Source organism: Sturnira hondurensis, unplaced genomic scaffold (genome assembly GCF_014824575.4).
Source record: "Sturnira hondurensis isolate 20B ecotype Veracruz unplaced genomic scaffold, ASM1482457v3 Scaffold0002532, whole genome shotgun sequence".
Lineage (NCBI taxonomy): Eukaryota > Metazoa > Chordata > Mammalia > Chiroptera > Phyllostomidae > Sturnira > Sturnira hondurensis.
Window position 1 is genome coordinate 523405 of NW_028075163.1, and position 10758 is coordinate 534162.

Genomic DNA, 10758 nt, shown 5'->3' on the forward strand with positions numbered 1-10758 from the left:
TGTGGGAATGGAGACACCTTCAGTCTAGGTGGGGAGACAAGAAAGTAAAACAATTAGGGTAAAAGTCAATATGTCAAAAAAGAAGCTCTGATGCGCACTGCTCTGTTTTCTGATTCAATCACTCTTCTGCTCACTCTATATAAATTACTACCTACATTTCTTATTTTACCAATTCATTCATTATTTCCTCATTGCATATTTACTCAGAACATATTTTACAAAAGAAAATTGGGTAGTGTCAAAATATGGAGTAATATATAAAACACATCTTCAAATAAACACTTACAGTCTAGTGGATAGAAAGAGCTCAAATTAAAACAAAGTGTTAGTTAAAAACACAGATGGCCCTGACTGATGTAGCTCAGTGGGTTGAGCATGGGCCTGCGAACCACACGATCATGGTTCGATTCCCAGTCAGGGCACAAGCCTGGGTTGCAGGCCAGTTTCCAGCAGGGGACTCACCAGAGGCAACCATACATTGATATTTCTCTCCCTTTCTTCTTCCCTTCCTCTCTAAAGGTAAATAAATAAAATCTTAAAAAAAAAAGAAAACACAGAAAGATGATCTATCCTGGCCCAGGGAGGTCAGTGAAGATTTATCAAAGGTAATTCTTGAATTAGTTTCCCAAATGACAGATATGAGTTATGTGGGAACAAAGGGCTGTGTTAGACATTCTGTGCTGATTGGTACCCATGTAAAGCAGGAAGCTGTTGCATTACAAGTGTGACTCAATATAATTGAGCAAAGTTGCAGGTAGCATGGCTTTTCAGATGGTAGTTGGAGTGAAGATGGAAATTCTGAGGGTAAGTGTGCATAAATACATAGAGTTTGGACTTAATGTTAGAAGATACAAGATGCCACTTTTTTAAGTTAATGATTTGACCAAATGTATGTTATATCAGTGTCAAAGTAGAACACGTGTTAAGATTGGTTTAAATATTGAGAAATGAGAAGGCAGGGAAGTCCTTTAGAGGGCTACTGTAATCATAAAAAAGGGACAAAAGTGACAGCCCACTTTTGTGACATGGTAAGGAGGATAAAAAAAGTTATAAGATAACTTTATAAGATAAGTTATAAAGATATAAAAGTTTATAGGCAGAACTAAACAAATATTGCTTGATGATCATATGTTAAGAATAAACAAAAGAAAAAACCCAGAACATGTGAAGTTTCTTGGTAGATTTTGATGTCATTAATTGAAACAAACAAAAATTTAAAAGTTGGAAAGACTAGGGGTTAAGATTAATTCAGTTTGGCTAAAATAAATTTGAGGTGTGTGTGTCTAGGGGATGAGATAATTTTATTTTTATTTCCATAAAGACTTGTTGAAAGGGAAATTACTGCTACTTGGTGAACTGGGAAGGATGTCTAATAGAGCAGGAAGAGAAAGAAAAATCCTTAGAAAAAAATAAAATTAAAAACAGTGGGAAAAACACATGGCGTGTGAGAAGAAGAGTCTAACAGGCATCAAGCAGACAAAATGTGCTGCAGGGAACATAAGAGGCAGAGGTTACTGAGGACTGGAGAAGACCAGGCATTATAATAGAGACTCCAATTACTTAGCAACATGATGGTGACCCAAGTCCAGCTACTCTAGGCATAAAACATCAATGAAATATTTTTTCACTGAGTATCAAAGATTTTTTTCAAAGTTCATCTGTTCCCTAATCCATCCTGCTCCACTAATACACTTCCATTTAGTGATTTCCTCTGACAGATTTAAAGTAACTAATTCCCTCCCTTCCTCATGGAGTTACAGGAACCTTTTCACTCAGATACCACTTTCTTCCCTCTCTAGGAACAGATACAATAAAGAAAGGAAGTTCCTTACATATTCTCATCCTGTGATTGATATACTGTATTAATTGTAGCATATTAGTCAATACTGGTCTTTGTACATCTCCCTTACTATTCTAGCTTTTTATATATCAAACTTCCCCTTGCCTTTTTAGCATCACTGAACAAGAATTGTCATCACTGTGGCACTTGCACACAGTTATATTCTCCTTCCTTGATACCCTCCCTCAAATCTATCAGTGTCTTCAGCACTTCATCCTGCCCAGGTATACCAGTCTTCCCTCTTAGATCTCTTTCACTGACTCCTTTGTAAAAAATTCTCTGACTTAGGATGTTCATAATTCATCTCCCCTAAACAGGTCTGTTGGATACGGACACAAGCACCCTGATCTCAGTGACCACTCCTCTAGAGTCAAAGAAAACCTGACCCCAACTGCTGCTCACTACTTCTATAACAGATAGCAATGTGTGAGAAGCCAGAGATTTCAGAGCATGTGTCCACCATTTATAGTATCTATACCTGGAGATGAATTTTAATGGCTTTTGAGCAGCCTTTGAGGAGGATAGTCTGGCTTCTTTGGGGGAATGACGATCTGTATCTCTGATCCCCAAAACAGTAATTTCACTTGGTCAGCTTTCTACTTCCTGGACTTTTCAAATAGGTACTAATCCTTTATCCATGCTTGTCGCCTCAGAAACATTCCTTCATGCATACCTGAGCCTTCGAGTGTAGACAGTCACTCACCCTGCTGCAGGTTGTTCAGGGCTGGGGGCTTCTTGTAAGAAGAGAGAACCACCAATGATGGGCATAAGAGAATTTACATGTGTGTGTGCGTACACACAAATATATATACAGTGGATCCTAAAGCAGATAGTTCTTCAAGGGAGCATAGCTTTCCTGAGGGAAGCTTCTGTTTGTTTTGCAGCAACTCCAGAGCCAAGCTGGCATATTTTGGGGTTCAGCATCCTTCACTGTATCCAGCAATGTGCTTCATTAGCACTATACCCTGTGCTTTAACTACTCCGAACCCAGTGCCCCTCCCCGGATTAGTCCATTCTCTCAGGGTCTTTTTTTTCCCTTAATGCAACCTCCAGGGAGCAAAAATTATGCCACTGTCACTGGAGTTTTTTGTCTTGCCCAGGGGAAGGAAATGATTATGCCAAATTCTCAAGCTGGGAGTTCAGATATGGCAGCAACTGGGAAGTATCACTGAAATTATCTGATGGAGAACATGAGCTGGTTCATTTACTCAGAATAATGTGCAAGGAAAATTCTGTGCTCTGAATAATCAGACACATAGAGCAAGTCAAAGGGTACATCAAATTTTATAGACATGAGACAATTAAATCATAAGGCCAATTTCTCTGAATCTCATCTCATGAGTATCAGATGGCTTTTGACTGTGCAGAGGCAAATACTTATTAGTTTATTGTTAATTAAGTTTCTTGGTATGACATTGGTTAATAAGATCGTACAGATTTCAAATGTACAGTTCTATGGTGCAGCATTATTCCCAGTGGCCAAGACATGAAAACAGTCAAAGTGTCCTTTCATAGATGATTAGATAAAGATGTGGTACATATATATAGTAGAAAACTACCTAGCCATAAGCAAAGATAAAACACTTCCATTTGCAACCTCATGGATAGGCCATGAGAATATCATGCTAAGTAAAACAACAGACAGAAAAAGTTAAGAAACATATGGTTTCACGCATATGTGGGGTATAAAACTGAGAGCAAGAAATGAACAAACAAGAAAAACAAGTGAGCCCTGGACAGGTGGCTCAGTGGGTTGGAGCATCATCTCATAGGCCAAAAAGTTGAGGGTTCACTTCCCTGTCAGGGCACATACCTGGCTTGCAGGTTTCATCCCAGGTGGGTGATCTGAGAGGCAAACAATTGATGTTTCCCACACACACTGATGTTTCTCTCTCTCCCTTCCTTTCTATCTAAAAGCTATAAACATATCCTCAGGTGAGGATTCAAGAAGAAAAGAAGAAAAAACAAACATACAAAAATTTATACACATAGACAACATTATGGTTATTACCTAAGGGAAGCAGGGTGGGAGGATAGTAAAGAGTAAAGGGGGTCAACTATATGGTGTTAGATGGCTGTTTAACCATGATTTAAATTTCTATGCATGTTTATTTTCAAAAAGCAAAATCATTGCTTGGAGAGTATGCATCTAGTTTTAAAAGTTTCATTTCACGTATTAGTTTAATGTGTTGACATTCTAAAATGTACATTGTATGCAATGAGTTTGTTTTTGGGGATTCAGCTCTCTTGGTATCTTATTAATCAAGAAATAGTAATGAGAATGATATTTTTCTAAAAAGGGGAAATAATCCAAGCAAAATATGAATAAGAAAACCAATTCATAATCTATCTAATAATATGTTACCTTATTTACCACCTCCATTCATTTTAATAAGACTTAATTTAAATGATTAGTTGCTATATTCACTCTTTCTTCTCTAAGATTAATCACTAACTTTGTCTTTGCTGTTTTTTAAGATGACACCATTCTCTGAAACTTTCTTAAATTTCCTTATTTTTCACAAATATTTACCACAAAAATCCATAATTGCATTCATTTTTCTTTTAATAAAATTTTGTAGATTTTGTTGACTGAGCTGATGGGAGAACAAACAGGGGAACCCTCCATTTCAAAATGAGTTTTATTATCCACAGAAAAATATTTAGATGTCTTCACCCAAACTTAAAATTACCTTGTTTCTAATCATTTTGTGAATGGAATTAAGATAATGTCAGTGTTTTTGGTGGGGAATGTGGAAAGCTCTCATTTTCTTAACATGGTATCATCACAGAAACCCAAGTTCATCACTGAGCCTGATTCAGAGCTTCTGTGGAGGATGGGTAAAAGCTGGCAGTGGAGAGTGACACAGCTTAAGCTATTCAAGATGATGAAAAATGCTTATTAGATCAGCAGAGATTATTTGAATTCTGCATCCCAACACTAACCATTCCTTAATTCACCTTATTAACTGTTGAGTGCATTTTCTTCTCTGAATCAGTTTGTTTATTGAAGCGTCACAGAGACATGGTTCAGTGCATCAAGGGAATAGAAATCATAGTTCTTTTCCTCAAGGCATTTTATTTGGACAAGTACAAGCCTTTACTAAAATATCCTTGTGCTAATATCTAAAGTGGGACACCTAAAAGTATGAAGAAATAGACAAATAGGACTATGAATAAGTGCATGTGAAACATAGTCAAAAGTTCTGTCATCCCTGTGATTCGGCTGTTGAAACATTTAAAGTTGTCCCAGAGGTTCCTAAGCCTCTCTTCAGTTTTTGAATTCTTGTTTCTTCATTCTGCTCCAGTTGGATGTTTATTTTCTCCTTTTGTTCCATCAAAAGGATTTGAGTCCATGAACTAAGTGGGGAGACAATGCTGGAGGGTGTGGGGTGTGCAGAGTTGAGGGAGACAAAGGGGAGAAAAAATTGGGACAACTATAGTGGCATAATTCATAAGATATACTTTTAAAAAGTTCTCACATATGATGGAGATGAAAAAGAAACAATAACAATATTTAACAGACAATGGCTCAGTAATTTTCATCTGTGAAAACACTCAGAAATTAGTGTTCTGTGGAGTATCAGGAATTTACATCTTTCTTAAAAAGTTTATAGAAAGAAAACCCCACACCCAGGTAGCATCTTTAAGGAATCACTTAAAACATTTAATGAAAGAATAACAGAAACCCTACATATGTATTTATATTAAGAAAGGAATCACTTCTTAATGATTTTTATGAAGCAAGGTATAACTTGTGTCCCATAACCAGATAATAACATCACAGCAGCTTAGGCTGCAAGTTCCTTTTTCTTTTTTAAAAAGAACTTTACATTTTATTTTTTAATTACACTTTACATTCATGATTATTCTGTATTAGTTTCAGGTGTAAAACATAGTGGTTATACAATGTCATACTTTACCAAGTGCTCCCCACTGTATTTCCATTACTTACCTGGCACCATACAGCGTTATCACAGCATTATTGACTACATTCCCTATGCTGTACTTTGCATCCCCATGACTGTCTTGTAACTACTAATTTCTACTTCTTAATTCCTTCACCTTTTCACAAGTTCTTCATCGAAGTGTGATCTGGACAGTGCATGTCCATGTTCATCACAAGCCACTTCAGTGTCCTTGCTCTTTTGAGGTAGTATGAGACAGTTTGGGCAAGTCTTAAGTTTCTCCTGGAGACTGGAGAATGTTACTAACACATGTTCTTTCTACACTGTTTTCTTCATGCTGTCTCTTTGTCCTGGAATACCTTGCCTAGAGCTGTGCTGACAATACTTAACTAACTCTCAGGGAAAAAAAGTAAAGCCTCGGAATTTACAGTGTACCAGTTTTGGTTTTGGAAATACTGCCATTATGACCAATTTCAAACTACCAATGTGACATAACAGAGCATGGAGTGGGAACAGGATATGAACAATTGGCTTTCATAAACCAGTACAAGTCAGCTCCAGCACACCGATTTCTTTCGTGCTTTATCTAGCGGGTAAGAATGAATTTGACCCACAAGGTACAACTAAATTGTCAGTTACTTTAATTCCTGATTTCTAAATCTTCATTGAAAATTGACCACTCTTTAATAGCAATATTGTACTATTTGCCTATTTCAATGCTGGCATCTACTAATTTTACTAATCTTTATATGTATGTATCTCCACTCTTAAACATTAATTTTTAACATGAAGACTGTGCATTCTGTTTTGTATATATCCACAGTATTGAGAGCAATAATTGTCACAGCCAATATTTCATGTTCCTCAGTATCATTTTAGAGGGTGAGTAAACAGGCAACAGCATTTACACTTACAACTACTTTATGTGTCCTCATGACAGCTGGGTGAGACCAGGCCCACAGTGCTGTGTTTGTGCAGTAGCGATGACCTCATGCATATGTATGAGATCATATAATTTCACCAATAAAAGCAGACATGGAATTCATCTTAATGAAGAAGAAATTGATGTGTTAGCTACAATAAAGAAACTGAGGAAGACACAACAGTAAAGATCTGCACAGGCATGCAGAGCAAGAGGAAAAAATATTACCAGAAGATAAGGGTGGATATTTTGCCAAACTCCCAACTCACTCACAGATTAAGACATCAAATCCTACGCTGTAGCAGTGAACAGAGAATCTGTACATCTGTCCAGATGTTCAGACCTGCACTGTCAGGCTTTCTTGAGCCACTGCCAGGTTTCTGCCTTGGTACTTGCTGTTAAGTTAAAAGAGCAGATAGGTCTACAGTGGCAGTGGGACACAGGGCATCACTGCCTGGGGATGAGATGAAGACTTAGTCCATAGCCAATAGCCACAGTAGCAGTTCGAAGTTCCAGGAACTCAAGTTCCAAACCTGCCCCAAGAAGTCAGAAATATTTTCATAAACAACCACAACATTTTAGCAGGAGAGAAAGAATGTGGGAAAACATATTAGAAAAAGAGAGAGAAAGATTGATTTCTGGGTTTTACATCATAAACATGAGAAACTCTATAAACATACTTATATTTCACAGGTAATATTATTTATATTATTTACAATAATGTAATCATATTAACAACTTTACCATTTTCAAAAACAATCACTTTTACACACAGTGTCTATTGTAAGTCTCATAATTACTTTGAGGCTTAAAACAAAATTATTAAAAAGGCCATGCTTACACAATCCGTCTCTGAAAAAACTGCATCTCAGAGGGACTGATGATTAACTGAGGTCATATATTTAGGAAGTGGAAGAATTAGGAATTTAAACAGGTGATGAAGCTCCAAATATTTTTCTTCTCATCAACTCCAGTGATTGCCCCCAAGATTTTTCAGTGGGAAAACTGGGGGATAGAGTTATTTAAAGCCTCCTCCCTAGCCCAAACTTGCGGAGAATTCCTAGCCGAATCTGTTTTGTCCTGACACTATAGACAATGGGGTTAAGCACAGGGGGAAGGAGCAGGTAGATGTTAGCCATGAGGATGTGGACTACCGGAGACAGATGCTTTCCAAAGCGATGGGTCATTGACACTCCAATAACTGGCACAAAGAAGATGAGCACCACGCAGATGTGGGATACACATGTGTTGAGCGCTTTGAACCGTTCTTCACCAGTTGCAATGCTCAGCACAGCATGAAGAATCAGGACATAAGAAAGAAGTATTAAGACTGAATCCACACCTAGTGTGACAATAACTATGCACAGTCCATAAATGTTGTTGATCCTAACATCTGAACAGGACAATTTCAGAACATCTTGGTGCAAACAGAAAGGATGGGAGAGGACATTGTCATGGCAGTAGTGATAATGGCTCAGCAGCAAAGGTGTAGGTAGTACGACTCCCATGCTTCTTAGCAAGCAGGCCAGACCAATCTTGCCTATTACACTGTTGGTGAGGATGGTGGTATAGTGAAGTGGACGACAGATAGCAACAAAACGGTCAAAGGCCATGGCCAATAGCAGTGAAGATTCCAGGAATGTGAATGTGTGGATGAAGAAGAGCTGAGCATAACAAGCACTTGCCTGAATTTCTCGAATATGCAACCATAAAACAGAAAATATAGTGGGAAGTGTGGACAGGGACATACCTAGGTCATTCAATGCCAAGATAGAAATGAAATAATACATGGGTTGGTGAAGCGAGGACTCAATCCAAATGACAGACAGAATGGTAATATTACCAATAAATGATCCCAAGAATACACAGCAGAATAGAATTGAGAGCCAAGAATGAGCATACTCCAGTCCAGGAAAACCCTTCAGAAGAAATATGGGCTCCATAGTACCACTGGTATTCCAGACCACCATGTTGACCCTGGCAAACATGAGGAATAGTTTCTGTTACTCTTTTTCATCCCTCAAAGTTATCCCTTGTGAGCATAAGCTGTTTCCACCAGAATACAATACATATTTCCTCTAACCTCACAGAGGGAGAAAGGGAGTACATTTTATGGCTCTCATGAAAGAAACATTTTTCAGTAAAACCAAATTCTGGAACAAAAGTGTGTACCACACAAACCTGGTAATCTCTGACAGGAACTTTAATGTATTTGCATTGATAATCTTCCACTGATTGGCCCATCTTAAAATTGTTAAGAAAGAATGGAGTAGAATATCCCATTTCATACATTTCAAAATTGTTTACCTCTAAGGAGAATGACATTCACTTGCTCTCCTGCATAAATCATACATTGTCCTTTTAATGATTTTACTTTCTTTAGCCCTTGTTGATTAACATAAACTATGCCAAAACCTACTTTGCAATTTAAAAAAATTGCCTTATTTGCAATATAAAAAAATAACACTTACCTGAAATTTACACATAAGCCTATTACATCAATATGAATGCTTAATCATGTTACCAGTAGTCCGTTTCCCAAATAATCCAGTTCTATTTTTCTTTATATGCCAAAATTTTCATCCATTGTAGGTAAAGAAAGTCATATTCTCTCTCTCTCTCATTAATTTACTTTCTAAACATCTTTATTCTCATATTCTGCTCTGGTTGCCATTTCATTCTATTTTCTTTTGACCTAAAATTTGTGTCTTTTCACCAAATAATTCTCTACTTTTTCCAGTCTTTTTATCCCCTCTTTCTTCTAATTTTTCTTTGTATTTCTGTGCTGGTAGTTCTTGGTCTCTTTGGTATATTCCTCACCTGAGAAGAGCTGCATCTCTATCTGAAGATCAAACTTAAACTGATCACATATGCTACAATTTTGATTCTCCACAGACCTCAGGTACTGAAAAGCTTTGATTCCATGAATAAGGAGGCTTCAGTGCTTTCACTATCCCTATAAATACTCCTGGGTTAGAAGATTCGGGATTGGTGTCCCAGTCTGATGGATCCCCAGAGAAGTTATTAATATAAATAGCCTTTAACTACAGCTGTGCCAGGAACATATGATTATGACCTTGGAAACTGTATCTATCTGTCCTACATCTATTCACCACAGCGAGTCTTTTCTTTCAAACGGAATAGTTTTCCCTTCTCAAGTGAGTGTATGAGAGTGAACTCATGGTTCCTACTCTAACCCAGAGGAATACTAAAATTTCAGCTTCTTTAGGGGCTCTCACATAGAGCTAAGGTGTTAACAGGCCCTTCTACAATATTATAAGGTCTTTACTGCTTCTTCATGGACAGGGTTGCTCAGTAGTTATGTTTTCACTAGTAATTTATTAAGCAACAGTAGGATTCAAGTCCCCATACTGAGCTCTGTAAAGGCAAAAATCATTATCTGGAACATCACTACTTCCACAGTACTCAGTATAAAGCAAGGCTTCCCAATATACTCTTAATCTTAGCTTATATCTTGACTATCCACCACTTGGGATTTATTTATAAACTTTAGAAATAATTTGTGATTTTCTTTCAAACTATATATTGAGACTTTTATTGAGAATGAAGTTGAAATTGATCTATAGATCAATTTTGGGAGAATAAAAATTTTTAGATGACCAGATTTTCCAGTTTAAGAACATATACCTTAGTTAATTAAGGTCTTTATTTTTTCAAAATATTGTTTGTGGTTTTCTGTTAAGAGATATTATACATCTTACATTAGATTTATTTTTATGTGTTTGATATTAATTTATGCTAATGGTAATAGAGTTCATAGATTATCTTTTTCTAAGTCTTTGGTACTGATATATAAAAATAAAATTGTGGAAAATATAATAAACTATTAAAAATAAAATTTAAAAAATAAAATATATCAAATTATTGTATGTAAAAGTCCAAAGGATCCTTTTAAGAAATTAAAAGAGAGCTTATTCATGTAATAGATATGCAAACCAGGAAACAGAGCCCTCAGTATGAAATGAGAATATGTTCCTAGATAGCGGGGATAAGCAGGTTTTCTAAAGGCAAAAGTTGTAGGGAGCTGGTGATCAAAGAGATTGGTTGCTAGGAGAAACAAGACCACA

General features: G+C 36.8%; 1 protein-coding gene across 1 annotated transcript; it reads right to left on the minus strand.

Moving 5' to 3' along the window:
* Positions 1 to 7692: 7692 nt before the first annotated feature.
* On the minus strand, positions 7693 to 8640 carry LOC118982913 (olfactory receptor 51L1-like). The gene has a single exon (XM_037040059.1). It carries the CDS (start codon positions 8638 to 8640, stop codon positions 7693 to 7695), a length of 948 nt encoding a protein of 315 aa, XP_036895954.1.
* Positions 8641 to 10758: the final 2118 nt, after the last annotated feature.